The sequence below is a fragment of the Mytilus trossulus genome, chromosome 5 (assembly GCF_036588685.1).
Source record: "Mytilus trossulus isolate FHL-02 chromosome 5, PNRI_Mtr1.1.1.hap1, whole genome shotgun sequence".
NCBI lineage: Eukaryota > Metazoa > Mollusca > Bivalvia > Mytilida > Mytilidae > Mytilus > Mytilus trossulus.
The window spans coordinates 20,234,284-20,256,408 of NC_086377.1; the positions used below are offsets into that span (position 1 = coordinate 20,234,284).

General features: G+C 32.5%; 2 protein-coding genes across 2 annotated transcripts; both read left to right on the plus strand.

The window, feature by feature from the left end:
- Window positions 1-2,742: 2,742 nt before the first annotated feature.
- On the plus strand, window positions 2,743-4,047 carry LOC134717723 (uncharacterized). Its single transcript, XM_063580216.1, has one exon. The coding sequence runs from the start codon at window positions 2,743-2,745 to the stop codon at window positions 4,045-4,047; it is 1,305 nt and encodes a 434-aa protein (XP_063436286.1).
- A 4,955-nt stretch (window positions 4,048-9,002) lies between these two features.
- On the plus strand, window positions 9,003-21,633 carry LOC134719497 (shiftless antiviral inhibitor of ribosomal frameshifting protein homolog). The gene is made up of 7 exons (XM_063582486.1): window positions 9,003-9,094; window positions 18,083-18,194; window positions 18,538-18,584; window positions 19,106-19,237; window positions 19,737-19,840; window positions 20,304-20,455; window positions 21,405-21,633. The coding sequence occupies exons 1-7, from the start codon at window positions 9,074-9,076 to the stop codon at window positions 21,578-21,580; spliced, it is 744 nt and encodes a 247-aa protein (XP_063438556.1). The 5' UTR covers window positions 9,003-9,073; the 3' UTR covers window positions 21,581-21,633.
- Window positions 21,634-22,125: the final 492 nt, after the last annotated feature.

Sequence of the window (22,125 nt, forward strand, 5' to 3'; positions counted from 1 at the left end):
ACAAACAAAAAAAACATTGTGCGCATTTGCTGAATAAACGCGGTATTAAATTTTGTATCACAGTTTTTCATTTTGGTGCGATAAACCGATAAAATACCGTGTTATTGAACATAGGGTCAAATACATTTTGCGGAAAATGATGACAAAGTCGGCTCTTGATTACTAAGGTGTGAATTAAGTACTCAAATACCTGCAAAGGTATTTAACATTTTAAGTAGACCATGTTTAAGTTTAATCTTTACGATTTAATACCGATATTTTAATTATAGAGTGAGATAACTAAGAATCAAATGTTTTGATTAAAAGAAAACAAGTATATAAATATCAGACCGATTGGGCAATTATTAATCTCGGTACTGTGTATTCAATTTCATTATATGGAAAGTACATTGCCTTGTACTTTTGTTGACTAGTGTATATGAACAGTTTGTCAAATAGTCTTACAAAATTTGCATTAACAAGATGTTTTGTTACACTCATCATATTCAAAATACATTCTGATGTATTGGATCAAATGTTTGCAATTCTACTATTATGAATTATAGTCGTGCACTTACTATTGTCGTGATGTTTTCTCAAGAACTTTAAAAAGCACAAAGCACATGTGTAAGGTACACACATTGTTGAAAGAAAAGATAGAAAGGATAACTTCGATAGTGCTAATTGATTCTTACAGAAAAATGAAGTTACACAAAATCCTTTTACAAATGGAAAGACAAAGATTTTCACGTGCCTCGTAATACTTTTGTGAATGTTTATCAAGTTACGACAGGTTAACTTAGAAAATATACAACAAAAGTTCATTTCAAAATACCATAAACGCTTTGTTCGTCATAAAAATACTTCGTTTTTTTGTTATCTTTTTTTATAATTTCGAACTAAAACTATAAAGGAACGGAAAATCAACGACAACCCCTAGATGAATTTCAAAAACCCAAAAAATTAACACGATTTGTGACATGTTGATAAGTTGAAATATTATCTTTGACCTAAATATGAATAATTTGTAAATACCAAAAACTGTGATAAAATAGTGATATGATATTATCTAGATTACAGATGTGAACTTGGCCATGTCGCGAGGATTTAAAGTGTGAAAACGGAAGAAGACAACTACAAGGTAATATATAATTTGTTAATATGCAGTGAACCTTTCTGTTTTATCTAATTAATTTGAGCCATTTCTGTTTTACGGAAGTCGTGCCTGAAGTCAAAGATATTGGTAGATAGTTGAGAAGAAAAAGCATATAATATATACAAATATGGTCTTTGTCTGGTGTTTGTAGGTACATATTTTCGTGGATTGAGTAAAATTTGTGGACAGTTGATTTTAAAATTGGTATTCCAGGAATCAAATGAAGCCACAGTAACTCATGTTTTAAATGATATTATTTGTGTCATTTTACTGTTTTTTTTTGTTCAATCATAAATGAACGTGACATAGTGAAATGATATATAGCTTTAGCAAGTAGTATGTTTTAATTTTGTCAAATTAAGCTGAGAGACATTGATGATGAATTATACACTTGGAAGTGATTAATTCGACTGCATTAAATCCGTAGTCATGCGAACTTAATTTTAACCCCTATGATGGATACCGCATGCATGGTTCAAAGAAAAAGAATGCCAACATTTAAAGGGAACCAAAGGTTAATCATTTGATTGATTGATTCAATCCACAAAAAGTAATTTTAATACAGATAAAACAGATTATTTAGATACATTCAAAATCTTAAATAGGAATTTGAACTGACATAAAATAATCCAAAATGCACGAGTCAGATATCTTTTCATTTCTATATTTAGGTTTATATCGATCATAACAACTTGAGGTATTCGGGGTTCAACTTGTCAGTTTGTTCGATGCCGTCTAGACTTAAGAAATAATTCATGGGGGCTTGAATATATCGTGATTTTACCACGGGTTGGCCCTTTATGACAAGTATTTTACCCTGAGCGATAGCGAGGGTTAAAATATCGGCATAAAGGGACAACCCGTGGTAAAATTTAGATATATTCAAGCCCACATGAAATATTTCGATTCTAATAGGACAAATACGGCAATTATTTTGGATCGAAGCGCTCTAGGTGATGGCATTTTTTGCCGTTCCAATAAATAAACGCACTTTTAAATTGACGTAAAATAACAGAGCAAACTAAATAAATGATGATGCTCAAACTATTTATAATAACATATTTAGATAATTTTAGACGAATCTAATTATTAGTGTACTTATATGTTTCATATGTATACAAACATGGCTTATATAACTCATTTTAGCATCATCTGTTTACGTTTCCATGTTGTGATGATTTTCCGTTTCACAAGCGTGTATTTTCCCGTAAATTGCATATATATGCTGACGTCATTGTTCTATGACGTCGAGTAGCTTATTCATAAAAAAAAACATATGACGTGGGAGAATAATCGGAACAGCCCTTACAATATATTCATATTTTACCACGGGTATGTACTCAAAGCGTTTTATGGACGTCATGTTAGAATAAAATACTTACAAAACACAGTTACATATTATCACGCCAATGCCAAGTCTATGAATTTTTTTTCACTTTTTACAACCTAAATAAATGTTTTAAATCAAATATGATGATTTGATTCAAATCGGTGAACATGAACTTGACAGCTAGTACCCCTTCAAAATAATTTTACAAATACAATATTTAAAACAATATTGATGTTGATACAGCAATGTGTTTTTTTATTTCCTATCATAGGCAATCATGGCTTCATCATCGGAAGAGTTTTGTACGCTCTGTGGACAGCTCCATATAACAAAAGTAGCTGAAATATGGTGTTATGACTGTCAAGATTATCTTTGTTCTGATTGCCGAAGACCTCATAGTGTTTCAAAATTGTCTAAACGACACACTTCAGTTGCAATTGACGAGTACAGGGCATTTCCAGCCTACATCCGATCAATTAAACACGTCTGTATGGAACACGACGAGCAGTTTGATTCTTTCTGTCGAACACACAACGTTACTTGTTGTAGAAAGTGCATATTTTTAGAGCACAAATCTTGCACAGACGTATCACTCTTTGAAGAAACGACGCTAAACACCTTACACGCAACAAAATTATCGAACACAGAACAGGGCGTACACGATGTCAGAGAATATATACAAAAAGTAAAGAAAGACCGGGTTAATAACAAGCGAAAAATTTCAAAACAAGAACAATCAGTAAAAGAAGATATAAATAAAGTTCGTAAAATAATAAATGACCGCCTTGATGATATTGAAAAGACGACTTTGAGCGAACTTTCTAAAGTGGTGCAGACTGAAATCAAAAGCAATGATCGATCTATAAATACATTAGATACGATCGAAACTGATGTTACAAATTTATCACACAACGTTCAACTTTTGAGAGAAAATGCAACCAATATGCAAATTCTTGTAGGGATTCAGGCAATAGATACATCATTGGTGTCTGCTGAACGAAATCTAGAGACTTTCCGAAAAGAAGGAAATACAGATATTAGATCAATCATATTTAAGGCTGAAAATGTTGACACCATTCTTAAAGATGTTAATACCCTTGGTACTTTAGAAATTTCAAAAACATCAAGTGGTATTGATATAACTGAGACCAATTCGGCACAAGCGCAGATTGTCCCAATACCTTCAAATACGCATTCTACAGTTTCTCTGCAATTAAATAAAATTATTGAAATCTACCACACGGATTCGAATTATTTGATATGCGGTTGTACATTCTTGACCAATCACGACGTGTTAATAGGTGAATTTACACGTGATGGTTACTCTAATCAATTGTTTTGGGTCAATAAACGAGGGTATGTCAAACGATTACAAGTTGAGAAAGGCACTCCAATATTTGATATAGAAAATGTGTCGAAAGATGGATATACAATTGCAATCTCTACCCGAAGTAATAAAGTTTTTCTTTTAAATTTGACAAATTCGAAAATTACAGAAATACCAGTTAATGGCAAAACAAATGGCATTTCATATCACAATGGTACACTTTACTGTTGTGTATCACCCAAAAGGAATTATTAGCCTGAACATTGATGATGAATCAACCAATGCGTTTGATCTCCTTCCGTATAGTTGCAAATTATACTCGTACATAGCAATTTATAATGACCATCTTTACTATACGAAAACCGAGACAAGTATTGAGTGTTGTGATACAAAAGGAAACGTTATATGGACTTTCGAAGACACACATATCTTAAAGCAACCACGTGGTATAGTCGTCGATAAAAATGAAAATATCTTTGTAGTCGGTCGGCGTTCTGCAAATGTGGTAGTTATATCAGCAGATGGTAAAACATGCAGAGAAGTTTTAAATAGGGATTCTGGACTGAGTTGCCCTAGAGCTATTGCATACGACAGGCAATACAATAGATTGCTCGTTTGCAACAATAAATCGAAGGCTTTTATTTATGATATTGTGTGAATAAACTGACCTGTAACAGGAAGTTGAAAGAACAGTGTTATGGATCAATGACATAAAGCTTGACAAACAAAGACTCTTAAAAAAAAAACAATAATTTTCTCAACTATCTGACCTTCCTCACATACTTTTAATGTGCAATCAATTTGAGATGCTCTATGAATAAGTTTTTTCAGTTATAATTAAACTCATAATAGATACCAGGATTGAAATTTTATATCTACGTCGGACGCGCGTTTTGTCTACAAGAGACTTATAAGTGACGCTCGAATAAAAAAATGTTTAAAATGACCCAAAATAACGAATCAATATAAAATAATTCAAACGAGATCATGAAAGACATGATTAAGTATAATACAATGAACAAAAAAACAATTATGATACAGCAACATACCACAACCACATTGTACATTAAATTGTATGCTTCTGTTCAAATATGGACTTCCACATAATTGCGGATACGGGTTAAAATTGATTTATGTCGCCATACCCATTTCTAAAACCTGGGACAGTGATGAAACATACATCACAAGAATGAACAAACGAATCAATTGAAAAGGGAATTTGAGGATTTTCACCACTTTCTAACATTGCTAATAATTCATTATACACAGTTAACTTTCATTTTACTAATAAGAATGGAATTTGAAAATGTATCAAGACCATTTACCTTTTTTGCTATTTTTAAAAACCTATGGTCACAAGTGCTTTTATGTCTTTTATCATGCAGTTTATGAAAAAATAAAAAAATATTTTTTTTTTCACCTGTATGTAAAATTTACTTGACATTTTTCTAGAACGGATTCTTCCCTCAGTTTGGGAAAGTATGTTCAGTTTTTGTCCAATTACACTGTTCAGGTACATTAACTAGGAAGGGCACATACAAGAGCAACCTATTTTTCAGAATTAAAATACTACCATGCTACCTATAAACGACGTCTTTAAATAGTTACTTATCACATATATATTCTGATTGGTTGCTTTATGATGTAGCTGAGATACAACGACAGCTATAAAGTAAAATGAAGTACAGAATTACAGACTTACAGACTTCTCTCATTTTTAAAACACAAAAAGACTAAACAATATAAAAGCCTTCAGCATCATTTAAGTTCACAACAGAATACGTTTTGAAGATTGATGTTTTGTTGGTTGATTGACGTGCAGTAGAAAATGTTGCATATAAGTTCTAGACGAGAAAAAAATAAATACTAACTATAAAAGGTAGGTCTTATGATAATTTGCGTCCAGAATACAGACAATGACATAGATATTTGGACTGTCTTTCGAAAAGTAGAGTTTATACGATACGGTAAAAATTTAGCTTTGAAACAGGCCGAAATAATACATATCTTAAAGAGGGACAACAGATACCAAAGAGACAGTCAAACACATAAATCTAAAACAAACTGACAACGCCATGGCTAAAAATGAAAAATACAAACAGACAAATAATAGTACACATGACACAACATGGAAAACTAAAGAATAAACAACACATAAGATATGTTCCAAATGTTTTAACGTGCAGGGATCCTGGCATTCTCTAGTTTAAACAATATTTATTAATGAAAAATTACAAGACATATACTAGTATTACAATGTTATACAACGTTCAAATATGGGATTCGGATACAAGTTTGGAAAAACTATTATAAATCCGTCTGGCATTCTTTTAGTAGAGGTATCGGATTTAACTATCTTATTCTAAAGGCGTGGCTGCGTCCTAAAGAATCCTGACCAGCAATACAGCCGCACCACTTTGGCGAGGGTTAATCTGCCATTCACAAGAATACAAAACTGACCAAAACAAACACTACATAAAATCAGGACTGAACTCACCCGTGTTGACAATAATTTCTTTGGTGTGGTCATGATTTTTAATCAACTAATTACAAAACTTTGTTTCAAAATACTGCAGTGGTCTACCCCTGGCAGAGATAACGTTATATTCTCCGTATTTGCAAAACGTGCGTATGGCGTACAACATAACGTTTGGTATCAATGCCGAGCTTATCATTACGTGAAACTCGTCGTATTATTCCTTTTAAACGACGCAGAAGAGTTACCTTTTAAACAAAATATCAAATGTCGATCATCTCTTTTAAGGCAAAAAGTTACTCCAAACGGGAGATTTCAAGAATAGTTTTTTGAGCAGCTGCATTCACGTCTAGCTTCTCAGTAACTTCTAAATGTACGTTGACAATTTCTGTTCAGAACTGTCATTTTGTAAAACAAGTCATGTACCAAGTAAGGAATATGGCAGTTATTATCCTTTCGTTTGATACGTTTGAACTTTTGATTTTGAAATTGAATAAGGGACTTTCCGTTTTGAATTGTCCTCGGAAATGAGTATCTTTGTGATTTTACTTTCTAGAGTGTTTATTGCTCTGTGTTTATTTATTCTTCATTCGCTAAAGACTTGGGTAAACGATGGCGATTTAACTAACCATTTGTGTGCCTGTGACAAGACGGGTACCCGCAGCTGTTGATATAATTTTGGATCTTATGTGTTTCTCAGTTACAAATGTTACAAATATTAAAGAAGGCAATTCAATAAACTAGTATACAATAGTGTTTTGAACCGTCTAAACATGCCTGCACTGTGAAGCGAGATATTCTCACTTCGTTACAGGCCGAATTGAGGCTTTTGAATGTGGTATTTTCTTTGGTTTTTGTCTTTATTACAAATTCTCTGTATTATCAAGTTTATGTGCTCTTAGTAAGGTATTATCTTCTTGAATCTTACAGGTAACATAACGATTATCAACGTCGGCTCTGTAAAGGTAGGCAGATCCAATTGTCAACCAAAGAAAGCCATTAGAAGTAAATATTAATAAATATTCAGGGATGTCAAAAAATGTTTCATGATGTAACGCATGTGTTACTTGTAAAATAGGGTGACGCTATAATGTTAGACAAAGTGATTTGTTTGTTTTGTTTTACTTGATTGAGAGATTAATGAACAATCTAGATAAACTCATCATAGATACCAGGACTAAATTTTGTATAAACGCCAGGCGTGCGTTTCGTCTACAAAAGACTCATCAGTGACGCTCAAATCCTAAAAGGTTAAAAAGGCTATATAAAGTACGAAGTTGAAGAGCATTGAGGAAAAAAAATCCTAAAAGTTTTGCCAAATACAGCTAAAGTATCTATGCCTAAGGTAAAAAAGCCTTAGTATTTCAAAAATTCTAAATTTTGTGAACAGTAAATTTATAAATATACCCTTATTAATGATAATTCATGTCAGCATACTGGGAAATGTTTTGTTTCAAACATTGTAAACCAACACAAAGGAAGAACTAAACGACATTTGATTGAAAGGACAAATTACAAAAACAAAATGAAAAGAGAGAGACCAAAAACAAAAAGATAATATAAAGTACTGCTAATGTTTTGTGACATGTCGTCAGACGGAGTAAAATTGATATATACTGCAGCTGTGCTATTTGAGCAGTCAAATTGCATTGACTGTATATTTATATGTGATATACAGTCACTATAGCCGTGTATCACCTTGTTTATGACGTTAACAATGCTTTTCCGTACAGTGTTATTTATGACGTCAATAAAACATACAGGTTCGCGGCAATTTTACGTTGTCCGCTCACAATTAAAGAGTGACCTTTTTGTCCCTAAATACCTCATTTTGAACAGTTATAAGAGTTGCAGTATATATAGAATAACCATACAATCTCTAAATATCAATCTGTTATTTGTACTCGGCTCAAAACAGGTAGAAATGCTCGGCAGAGCCTCGCTTTCTACCTGTATTTAAGCCTTGTACAAATAACATTGATATTTCGAGAAAATGTATAGTTATTCTATATGTACAATGATATATATGTATTCTTGTTTTTCCTTTTGGTATTATACAACCGAAAACAAAAGATCATCGTTTCAAGAAAGTTTAACAGACATACAGACAACAGTCAGTGTACAGATACGATCGTTCCTATTTTTGACACGATCTCATACATGTGACATACTTTTAGTTGTTGGTGTCATGCTTTTTCTATAGAGTGTCAACATGCCATTTTTGTTTTTCTTTGTTTACATAATTTCATAGTGATTAAGGTTAAAACACAAAGTTGACTGTTGTACTTCAATTTTGACAATAGTACCAATTATGTAAATTTTGTGGCAACTTATTATTGTCAGTAATATAATTAAAAGTGACTTTCATACATGTACACATGAGACGTTTAGCTAGTAATAAAATATCATCATTTACATTTTATCTATTTTACAATTCGATGGTGTTGTCAACTATTGTTGGAAGAGTATAGCATGAACTATAAGTACATTTAATTTTGGACAGCAATATTTAACTGATAAACTATACGAGCATCAGTTAGAAGGTAGAAGTTAGATACGATATTTAAACAAGAACCTTGAAATGAGAACAAAATGTTAAATGTATTGATTTGAAATGATCAAATGTCATCGTGCCTATTTAGTAAAATTTATTCTTAAACAATTCTTAAATGTGTTTTGTATGAAATTCAAAACAATTGGTAATATTTAATCGATGATAAACTGCAGACAAGTATTTTATTTATATGTAAACACAAAACAGGAAATAATGTTATCTGAACAGATATGATTTTATGGTCAACATAAATGGAGGACAACGAACTTGAGGTATTGTTAATTTGTTTTCGTAGTGCAATTTTCGTTCATATTATATATTATTTTTATCCTCCAATAGGATATTAGATAAAGTATATTTAATTCGCGCATGTTTATCCATACTAGATAAAAGAAAAAGATAAATGATTCAACATTGCTATTAATACCAACTACGTTCTTTTGCACAGGTAACACCTGTTCTATTTTACATGTACATGTACATTTATGTAACTATAAAGATAACAATATGTTAGGCTGAGATATCATACATAACGTGTATAGATGTTATATGATTTGCATGTCGATAGATGTAGAAATACTTTCCCTGTTGACGAATCAGTCTCGAACGTTTGCTTTGTTCACTCTATTTCCTTGGGTGTTGAAGATCGAAAACCAGGACAACGTTTACCTTATTTCATTTAAATTTTCAAAGACTTGTTACTTTAACTTGAGTCGTATCATTATTTCCATTACAAGTAATATCAAAATCAATTAACGTGGTACACATAGTTTGCTCAATCTCAATGATGACGTCCAATTTCAGTTTGTTTTTCTCTGTGTAATGACAAAAACGACACAAGTAGAGGGGTCGAATTTAAGTTTTTTTGTGTACTGGCCAGCCGGATCAGTGAACTGAAACTCTACTGGTCCGGCTCCAAATCTACTGGTTCTGCAAAAATGACATTAATTTTACAAACACTTATATTAACGACAGTTGTTTAATTTTGATGCTTTCGTTTCCATAAGTTAGACAGTAACAAAGGAATAGTCTTTATTCTGATTTTGATAAAGGCTTTGGTAATCTCAATGATTTTCTTTATCAAAATTAGGATCAAGGACAGAAAAAATATCAACATTGTCTTCTATGTCATCGCAATCCTCACGACGACCATAGGGTGCCTGACTAGGTCTTCTGGAGCGCTGTCCAGAAATATTTCACATTCCAATAGCCGGGACTGGATCAAATGATGCTATATCTTCACTTTGAAACATAATGAACAAACGATCTGATAGAACAGTTGGACGCAATTTTGATTGCCAATCTTTCTTTACAAGTTTCATCTCAGAAAACCCCCATTCTGCATCACCAGAATGAGCAGGAAGCAAATGCACTTGTCTCAGAATTTTTTTTTCTATATACCTTAATATATTTTTTCTTCTTAGACAAGTGCCTGTGGCAGGAAGGGACAGGATTAAATTATCTTATTTTTTGTCCGGCGGTTTAACTCCTTCTAAAAATTTCCACATTTTATATTGTTGTGAAGGACGCATACCCGAGATATTAATTAACTTGATCAATTGTAATATCCCCCAATACCGTGTAAGTAAGTAAAAGTAAGTAAGTAAATTATTTATTATAGTGACATGTGTAAATATGTACAGATTAGAATTATACAATATATGATAAATATCAATACACCCGCCCCAATGGACCTATAAGTCACCTCAAATGAAATTAAGTAATTTTAAAACAATATATCACGTTCTTCAAAATAACAAATTATTCATGAAATTATCTTTTTGTTGACGAAATTTAACCTTTAATTAATTTTAAAATAAAAATACATAAATATTAAGCTATTTGTAAACAAAATTTCGTCTTTTAGAATATGCCTGTACAATGTATTTGGCTAGTTTTCGAGTATGGCTAATATTTAAAAGAAAAAGTTTTTCATTAATGTTCATAGAAATAAAGGAAGTAGTTAACAAAAGTTCACCAAAAACATGTTCTCGTATATCAGAATAGAATGTACAGTCTAGTAAAAAATGAGTTTCAGTTTCTGACACGTCTGAAGTGCAAAATTTGCAAAGTCTTTCTTCTGGTCTTTCAACTATATATCGTCCTGTTTCTATCCTCAGAGGTAATATTCCACACCTGAATTGTGCTAAATGTGAGCGTTCGACTTTGGTTAAATTAAATTTTACATACTGTTCCTGATTAAAGACAGCTTTGAAAGTTACATAGGTACGAAGTTTTGGTACTTGTTGTATATTGTCATTCCATATGTTTGAATAAAGTCGCTGAATGTTCATTTCTACAGTTTTCAAATTAACAGCTGTTTTTGAATCAAAATAATGTTCTAGATGAAGTTTACAGAAAATGTCCTTCAATTCGCTACACCAATTGTCGGTACGAAGTTTTGGTACTTGTTGTATATTGTCATTCCATATGTTTGAATAAAGTCGCTGAATGTTCATTTCTACAGTTTTCAAATTAACAGCTGTTTTTGAATCAAAATAATGTTCTAGATGAAGTTTACAGAAAATGTCCTTCAATTCGCTACACCAATTGTCGGTGCATCGGTTATAGTCTGCATTAAAAGCGATCTTCGTTATGCGATCATCTTCAAACTTGACTAGTCTGTTCCAATACCTCACCATGTTTGTCCATCTTCGAAACTGGCTAGGGACCCATCCAACATCACCATGTAAGGCGAGAGTAGGCGCAAAACGGTGAACACCAAGAAAATATCGTATTGTACGGTTTTGAATATTGTCTATTGTTTGAAATTTTCGGTATCCCCAGACACTTGAGGCGTAATCTAAGATTGGAACTACACACGAGTAATACAGTTTTTCGTAGGCATTGAATCCGAAGTCTTTATTGTTGTGAATTTTAGATATGATTGTTCCTAGTGCTCTTCCACCGCCATTTGACTGTTTATCATTGACTTGTCCATGCCGAGGGTACTGAATTTGAAACAGAAGCCTACTTTCAAAGTATCACTAGTCTGATCCAGCAAGATCGGTATTATTAAAGGTTGCTGGTTTAATAAAAGAACATTCTTATTCTTTTCATTCTAGGATTATGCTGAAAATACTATGAATGAACTTCTTGGCTTGTATGGTTATGACAAATTTTCGACATTGGTTTTGAAATTTCCGTTATGACTGAATGTAATCCCTAAATATTTGTAATTTTCAACCTTCTCCAATTTGTTTTTACCAATTGTAAATTCGAAATTAGTTTCTTTGGTTTTTGGTTTTCTGAAATGAATACACTTGGATTTATCTGTTGTTTACACCATTGGTGAAGTGTATTCAGCATACACTGAAGATCCTCAGCCGACTTTGCAACTAACGCTATATCATCCGCATACAATAATAATGATAACTTCGTTTCAAGTAAGTCAACCCCAAGATTAAGGTCATTAATTTCTTGTACAAGATCGTTTATAAATATGGAGAACAATGTCGGGGATAAATTATCTCCCTGTTTCACACCAGTTTAACAGCAGCACCACGATGTTAGTTTACCGTTTATACGAACACAGGACTCAGAACTTTGGTATATACTTTTGACAGAGTTGTATAACTTCCCATCAATTTTGTTCAGCAAAAGTTTGTATAACATCATATCCCTGTCAATAAAATCAAAACATTTCTTCAGATCGATGAATGCAACAAATACTGATTTATTATTTCTTATAACACTATTCAAAGTAAATATATGGTCTTCACACGATCTGTTTTTTCTAAACCCATTTTGTTCGTCGGCAAGAATATCATCGTTATCAAGATTACTGACGAGCCGTTGATTAATAAAAGAACTATACAATTTGCTAGTGCACGACAATAGACTTATACCTCTGTAGTTCATTGGTACTCGGAGATCTGATGACGGGTCCTTCAAGATTGGACATATGATGGCTTTTCACCATATGGTTGGAATTATACTGGTGTCAAATATTAGTTGGAAGAGCTGTTGTAATGTTTGAATGATTATTGGGTACTTTAAAACGCCGTATGGAATTTGGTCGGGTCCACCTGCTGACTTTGATTTTGCATGCATTACAATTTTAGTTATTTCGTCAATCGTAATATTAGAGTTTAAATTTTCATTCGGCATAAATAACGGATCTTCCATTTCAGATTCCAATAACTGTTTGTGAACTTTTGACTGATTATAATGGTCGTTTTAAAATTCTATGTTGTTTTTCCCGTTGTAAAGATTTTCAAAATCAATACGCCATTTGTTAAGTACGTCCTCCTCGTTTGTTAAGATTTCCCCAGATTCATCAACGACTTCCATCGGAATATCCTTTACTTTTCGAGGACCAAGCTTTCTGATCTTTTCCCAGAATTCATTAGGATTCGTTGTTACCATTGTTTCAATATCGACTGCCATAGCTTTCTTGTATGTCCGTTCTGTTCGTCTAAGATTTTTATCAAAAACATCTCTCGCTTGACTGTACTCGCGTCTGATAGCTGATTTAACACTTCGATTTCCGTTACACTGTATAAATTCATTTTCTTTATGTCGCATATCATTCCATAAATTCGTTAGGTTATCATTCCAATATGGTTTCCGGTTTTAAAGTCTTTTGTTAGCTCTATCATATCCAGTTTTAGGTATTTTTTCGTTCATTTCGGTTAAAATTACAGTGCACAAATTGTCATAAATTTTGTCTACATTACCTTGGGTTTCCCTACATCGCTCAATTGTTTCAATTACCTCAAATAGTGCGGACCTTCTTATATCACTTGACATGAAATCTAACGGAATGCGATCAAGCATGAAACGCAGTTGACAGTTAGTTTGGTCTTTAATCCTATACGATAGTCCATGCTGCGTAACATTAAATTCACACATAATAACCGAATGGTCAGGTAATTTTGATTTGTCACCAATTAGATCTAGCAACATATTGTCGTTAATAATTGACTGAATAGTTAACACCTTGAAGTAATTCAAATAATCGTAAATATCCTGCGGGACGCATATATAATCTACTACGGCTTTCCCTTTTTTCGATATTGAGGTAAAATTGTCGTTAGGGAATCTTCCGTTGAGTACACAAAATTTGGCTTCATTCAGAAAATCTAATACTTCGTGTCCGTGCTGGTTAATACTTTTGTCTATCGGGTGTCTTTTTGGTAGATTATCGATATAATACAATGTTTCCGAAAGACTTCCAATTCGTGAATTAAAGTCTCCTATCAAATATATTCCATCATTCTCGTTATTCATGTATATTTGCGATAATAGATGTGCATAAAAACTTTGAGCATCACGGCCTCTACTTGAGTTCTCGGGAGGCAAAACACACGCAAATACAAGAAATTCAAATTCTGTTGAACGGCCGGTAAACTTAATTCCAAGAATTCCATCAAATGACTTATCAACCACGGAGACATTAAAAAGTTCAAGTAGCCAGTTTTTTACAAGTACCCCGACTCCACCAGATGCTTTAGGTGCCTTTTTGTGTATTTTCAATCTGTTAAAGCCAAACCATGTATACCCAGGGACACAAATATTATCTTCGTTAGTAAGATGAGTTTCACATACGGACATTATATCACAATTAGTTGCTTTAATAATTTCAATTCTCAATGTACTGTTTTCATTAGTCCATCCACAAACATTTAAATGACAGAGTTTAATGGAGTCAATAGGCCGGGTGGGCTGCTACCGGTGATCAGTTTCTTGGGTTTCAGGTTGTGTAGTTGGTTGAAGATTTCTCGATTTAATGTGTCCGTTTGCATCAACACGTAGACTTCTTGCTTGAGCATTAGGTAGATTACGCAACACTGCATGGGCATTCATTTCGATCAAGCGTTCTATTCGAGATTTACTGCTTTTTATGTAGACTTTATTGTATATGGCATTGTCTTTTAGTTTCATTTTGTTTCTCAGAACTTGTACCTTTTCATGCGTGCTTCGAAAGCTTATTTTCACGATTCCTGGTCTGTTGGTGGATCTTGTTGGTAAGCGTACCGCACCAGTTACTCGAACGTTCTGGGTAACCTCATCTCCAAGAGCGGAAATTAAGCTCTCGGCTTTTTGTATCAAATTTTCACCTTCAGTAACCGGAATACCACTGGCTGTTATTGTTATTTCATTGTTATCTAACGGGTTTCAGGGTTGAACTGTAGATAATATACCGTTATCATTACTGTTTAATAAGTGAGAGTTGATCTGTTTTCCTTGTTCTTCAACATTGTCTATACGTGATTGAATTGACTGAATGGTATTAATTATTTGATCGGTTCGGTTAGTTTCTCTAGCAAGATCTAGTGATATTTCATCACGAAGTGTTCTAATTTTGTTGTCAACACTAGCAATGAGATCAGTTTTCAGTTTGTCAAGTTTAGACTCAAACATGCGTTTCATACCCTCTTGACCAACTTTCAAATCTTGAACAACTTTTATTAATGTATCTAGTTTATCGGAAACGGGGGAATCGACGTCTGCTTGTTTTTGTGGGTTGCTGCTTGATGCCATTTTTGTTTCTTTCGTGTTCGACTTTGGTGTCTTTGTTTTCTTTGGTGGTTTGGGTGTTGATGGATTTAATTTATCAGAATATAAATCAGCGAATACACTGTTATCAAGTTCATCAAATTTCCCACTCGAGTCGTATAATATAGAGTTAGTTTGATTCAACAATTCACTCACCGATATACTGGTATCGTGATTACTACTCGTAGGGTCCTCGGGTTTGAAATGTTTTGGTTTACAGTCTTGTTGTGAATCACTACCACTACTGCCCCTGTTCCCTTTTTTTTCATTTATTCTGTTTCTCTTTATCCTTTGTCATTTATGAGTATTTGACCGTGTTTTTGTTCACAATAAAAGGTCCATATAATCACATTTTAGAATTTCAGGAGAGTGAAAAATTTACACGTCCATTTTACATAAGTCACGTGATAAACCGTGTAATTAATTTCACAGGTAAATTTTTTTTTTAAACAAACGGATATTGCGATGCAATCAGTGATTTTTATCGTCAAATTTCTAATGGTCCGCCGGACCACCAGCTGACAAAATATACTGGTCCGGCGCAAATTTTACTTGTCCCGGACTACCGGACTAGCGCTAATTTCGACCCATGTCGCCTATTGACACCATGCAGTAAAATACACATCAGAAAGGAGAATGACATTTGCCTTCTTTTTTGTCTGAACAATTCGATAGAAAAACAGATTTCTCGAACACATTTCGTAATGTAATCCTCCACTCTCAACTCTTGGTTTTAAATATTCAAAACAATCATCAAGATTCATGTTGTAGTTTTGAAAAATTAAAGTCTCCAATGAAGAAATGTCGTATCATATTCGATACATAAGGAGAACAGTTCCAGCAAAACATTTCAGAAGTAATTTGATCCGTTTCGTATTTACTTATTTCCATTTTATATTTAATTTTGCTTTTTGTAGATAGTTAAATTATTGTTATCAGAATTGTAAATGTATTGTGTTCGTACCATTCTATTTTAATAAACAAATTTTACTCCCAGTGTCACAAAGATGATGTATACTGCCAAAAACTTTAAACAATACACGGAATTAGTCATTATTGCTGGAATATTAGAGTACACAGAATTTGTCACCTACCCAGTATATCGTTAGCACGTGTTTTTGATACTGGCATATTCAAAGTTTGTATCTAAGTATTTTATTTAGCAATTTTCAGTCAATAAATTATTTGATATATTTGACGAAAAGAAGAGTTACATCTGCTTTTTTGCAGAATTTAATAATATTTTCTTTGTACATCCAGGGTAACATATTTGTAAACGCTTATTTTTGAAACCTTTTTAGACCATTAACTTAGTAACCTTCGCTATCATATAACTTCGATATGTGTGATTACACCTTGTAGTCAAAGATAGATGAACACTATTTGTTAATCTCTGTTTATAAATACCCTAAATGTTTTAAAAGTTCAACAACAACACAATCCGGATTATTGGGTGTTTAAAACCATAATGACACTTATCAAGTCTATTACTTACAATGGTGACATTTTGGCTAGTGATTATCGCATTCAGACTTAAATTCAACCAATCAAATTACGAAATTATGTCAGTTTGAGCACAACATTTTCCTTAGGAGTACAGTGTAATGTTCAAAAGGCTCGGTAATAAAGATCATTACACACAATTAGTTTTTAATTTCAAACACTGATAACCATGTTTCGAGCTAAGACATTTGATTAGTCATGTCGAGATTTTGATATTTATCCATATGAGATCGTTGGTTATATAGTTACTATAAATTCTATAAATAAATTTACCTTATTGTATAGGCATTTGAAATCCTTCATGGAAAAAAGATACTAGTGCATCGAATGCATGTCAACTAAAAAGATTCATCTTAATCGTTTACCTTAAATATAATTACTTTAATGGTAAATTTTTAATTAATTAAAAATACTTAATTCCATCTCGGATGTTTTCGACATCACTCGTTACCTTTCGACATTACCCGTTACCTGTTTGTACAAAAATTTATCGTTCGTAATTTATACGCATTTGATTGGTTAACAGAAATACCTGTTCACTTCAGGTAAATTTTCATAAATATGTCCTAGTCATTTCGAAAAGTTTACTGGTCAGTTCAACACGTTAAATTTACCCACCCTCCCGCCCATTTTATTTTTTGTATTATTTGATATTTTTGTACATGTGTTATACCTTATTAAATAGAAGAAGTTAGTCTTTTTCAGATAATGCAGATTGATGAATTTGATGTCTGTTTGGGAAGTGACTGGTGCATTTATATATTTTGGAAATTAATATTTATCAAGAATATGGACTTTAAATGAAAAATTTATTTATGACATATGTATGATTGTGAATTGTTATTTATGCCAAAATATGATTATCATTACTTATGTGTTGAGTTTTTGTTTTATTACATCGAAATGGGAGCGGAGGGAATTGATTCTCGATTAACATAAGGAATAGACAATTGTTATTTGGATGGAGAGTTGTCTCATTGGCACTCACATCACATCTTCCTATATCTACTTTTGCTTCTCAAAACGTTAAAATATATTATAAATTTGATTAATGACGTTGTCGTTGTTTTTCCCCAAACGTATACACATTGTCAACTTCATTATTTTTTTTATACTTTACAAGATTTAACCAATTCTGTGATTTACAACAATTTTTGAATTTAACCGTTTTGATAATTCTTTTAAGAAACTTGAGCATGTTGTAAAATGAGTATTGTATTTTCAAAAATAAACGGTTCATGTTTCAACCCTTATAGATCAAAAAGCTAAGAGAGTTGTTCAGAGGACGATTTACGTTTGAGGAAGCACGGTCGCTAATTGATCATCACCATGGAGACTGCCAGGCAGCTGCTAATTTTGTACTTGATGGTAAATACTTGTGTTTCTGCTTTTTGATTATACTTAATATGAAATAAGCTAACAAGGCACTTAAAGTTGCACGGACAGGCTTTATTGTTAATAAATTCTAATTATTAAAGGACATGTTTGGCAGAGTTTGCATAGCGAGCGCTAGTCATCTGATTGAGACTAGAAATATATCTCCTACCTTAATTATTCACTAAAGAATGATAGCAACAAAAACATTGTTAACAGAAAAGTGCGGTTTAAAATTTTTCTTTTTATTACAGTAATGTTTTTCTTATGGTTAATGTTTAACAATATAATCTTAAAAAGGAACTTATTGTAAGGTAATACAATAATTGAATTTCAGAGGAGCCAGTAACAGTTAGATATGTAATTGGGACGGATAATGATCTGGTGAGTGTAGCTGGATATAAATGTTTTCGAAAATTCCAAACTATTTATGGTAATTCAAAGAACTGTAATATATTATATTTTTTTTGTAATTTTAATCAATGAAACCAAAAGTCGTATATAAGAAAGTTGCATATTATGACACAGAGGGATATAAGTAAAGTAAGAAAGAAGGAAAAGATAAATACACTGATACTATTTTGTCCTTTTTTGGTAGGATTTCGAGTTTTGAGAGTCGAGACTCATATCTACAATATCAGGATATTATGACAAAATATCAAAGTTCAGTTCACCAAATGTATGTATCAAGTCAGCAATATGGCAGTTGTTTGCCCTTATTCCGTTGATGTGTTTACTTTTTTGAATTTGCTTTTGAATCTTAGAATAAATATGTAAAATCTAAAAGATATTACAAAAATGTAAATGCTCACAAGTGACAAATTCTGACTATCATGATTTTCTGTTTATGTATTATCAAGCTTTCTTACATCGAAAAATTTTAATATAACAGTATTTTATTGTAGTGGCAAGTTGTTACAAATAATCAAATATGGAAAGACTTAGTACGACAAGGAACTATTCTAAAACAAGAAAGACAGTTTGCATGCAGCGCGTGTGATAACGTCTGGTGGAGAAAAGTTCCAAACCGGAAGCTGGTAAAGTTTTTAGAGCACTGGGTCCTGAGATGGATTTGGCTACTTCAAGGGTTGTGTTTAGTCAGATAACTCAACTGTTCTTATTTAAACATTGATTTTCTTTTTAACAGTTGTATACTACTGTTGCCTTTATTCATACATCATAGTCATTCAAATATTCGACTTTGAGCGTTCATCATGAAAGTAAATCCAGAAAATCGATTTGGATTCATAAAATACATAACGTATTGTTTCCATTTTATACATTCTTTACATAATTCGCTCAGTACTGTACATTGTGAAATGTCATTATTTCACGATCGCGTACTGTTTGCGTCCTAGCAGTGATAAACGTTGAACACTCTTAGTATACCCTTCTTAACACTACGTGCAGGTACAATACAGTGAATTCGATCCATTATCGTAAAAACCAGAAAGAATCATAACATTGTATTAATATATTTGTGTTACGCGCGGCACGTAGATGCAAAATATTCAGGTTTCAATTTTTACAAAACAGGTTTCTAAGTGTGTGCGATGTAAGATACGATATGATGCTGTACCGACAGAATACGAATGGGGAAGAGCTGAATTGAATTGCCAGTTTTGTGGAAATGTCTTCAGGTATGTCAATTATTTCTGTAACATTATAACAAGTTGTTAATAAGCATGATAAGCTTGATGTAGAGCTAGTTTTCTTATTTTATCAAATTCAAATTGATAACTCAAAAAACAGAAACTGTTTAACGAACTGCACATGTTTCCTTAATTTTTCTCTCGAGTTCTTTACCTTTGAACTAAGTTATAAAAAAAACTATTGTAACAGTGAGATTATTGTCGTTGATCGGTTCTGTTATGGAACGATGGTGATATTGCCGAAAATCAAGCATACGTTTGTAAATATTTTTCTTCGATTTTCACGGTCAATACTTTAACACTGTTCCAAGCATCTTTTCACTTAAAGGTCTGTTTATACTTGCAGTAAACAAGAGTCACCACATAGCTGCTCATCATAAGAACTTAACATAGATATCTTTAAACATTACATGTTTAAATTAAAGACCCATTGTTCTTCAATAAATTACAGAGGGTTTGGACAAATGGGAGTCGCTTCAAGTCCTTGTTACAGATGTGGCACGGTATGTTCGCCGAAAGCAATCATACCAAGACGGAGGTTACAAGGAAAAAGATCCAGAAATGTTCATTCATGTTTCTGCCGGAACTGCTTTAATCGAGCAGGTTTGTTAATTGACACTTTATCGTTACAATGACCTACTAACGTTCATTCACGTCCAAAATTAGGCAATACATCATTTAGTTGATACAATTGGTGTTTTTAGCAGGTAATATAGACGTATGTTGGTTTTCCCGTTGGAATGATTTAACACTTGTGATTTTTGGGACCCTTTATATCTTGATGTTGTGAGCCTAGGCTCCGTGTTGCAGGCCGTACCTTAAACTATAATGATTTACTTTTATAAATTGTTTCTTGGATGGAAAGTTGTCTCATTGGCACTCATACCACATCTTTATCAATCTATTTTTGATAATTATTTAAGTGTGACATTAGTTGTTACAATTGATAATTCAATTAATATTACGTAATGTAAACTTGGGTGATCATTTGAGTGCGCATAACACTAGTTGTTACAAGTTAATTTACTTTCTTATTTCTCATTATGCAGACATTTTGAAAATTTGGATACGTCAATAAAAAAATCGAACGTGTTGGTATAAGTATCAAATATTAACTGTGTGGTTGGTTTTATTACAAAAACATGATTAACCATTTGTGTAACAAAACTCAATGCAAACAGTAGTGTCAACTGTTTCATTATATAATTACTGAACAGATTTCCTTTAAATAAATCATTGCTTACTTTACTCTTTAAATACAACTTTGACATGCAATAAACATGTGATAAATAAGATTTGTTTAACAAAAGAATCGTATAATAAGTTGTATTCGTTACATGACCTTTGATTATTTATACAACATATTAAATGTTGTTTTCTAAACGGTCATATAAAGAAACACTTTATTTTCTACATTTTGTCAAATATTTTATTAATGATATTTCTTTAATGCCTCTTTCAGTTTTCGAAATGTATTTTTTGTTATCAAATCTGAGGTCATAGTTGTTAATCTCAGTTTCAATTGATCCGTACTTTATTTCATATGTTTTAGATGGGCCTATTTTTGAAGAAACCTGCGTCCATCCACGTTCATTGCACCGGCGTGTAGTGCATGCTAGCCAACAACACTACAGCTCCGGATCTACAGTTGATACGTTCTTAACACAAGATGACTTAGCTTCACAGGTTTCTGATTTTGAACCAATATTATCAGATATTGATGAATGATGCTGTCATGGAGTATGATGTTTTTTCATAGTTAATAAATATACATCCCTTTCTGTTGTCAATTTGGAATACTATAGTACATGAATTACGAAAACAAATATAACTGAAGCATAAGGTAAATATTATACCATTTAACATGTGTTGGTAATAATATACTCTGAATAAGGACTAAATTATTGCCATCTTAAACTCTGAACCCAGAAAAAAAAAACAGAAAAAAACAAAACTAAATAAAAAACGATCAAATAAAACAAACCATGGTCCTACATCTTGTCGATAAATTATTTGACATTGAACAAGGCCCTGATTTTGTGATTTAACCCGCCTTTTTCAGCCTGCCTGTTCGTATAAATGGCTGAGTGTCTTTCGATGCTGCCAGTCATACATGTTTGTTTTCTGTTTCGTTATGTCATGAATCAAGTTGTTTGTTTGTAATGTTAAAATTCCAAAAGAACCATGCAAATACAATAAATGTTCCAAGAATTTTCTACGTTTTATAATGTTGATGATGAATTAACTTTGATAAATGACAATTTTAATCTTGT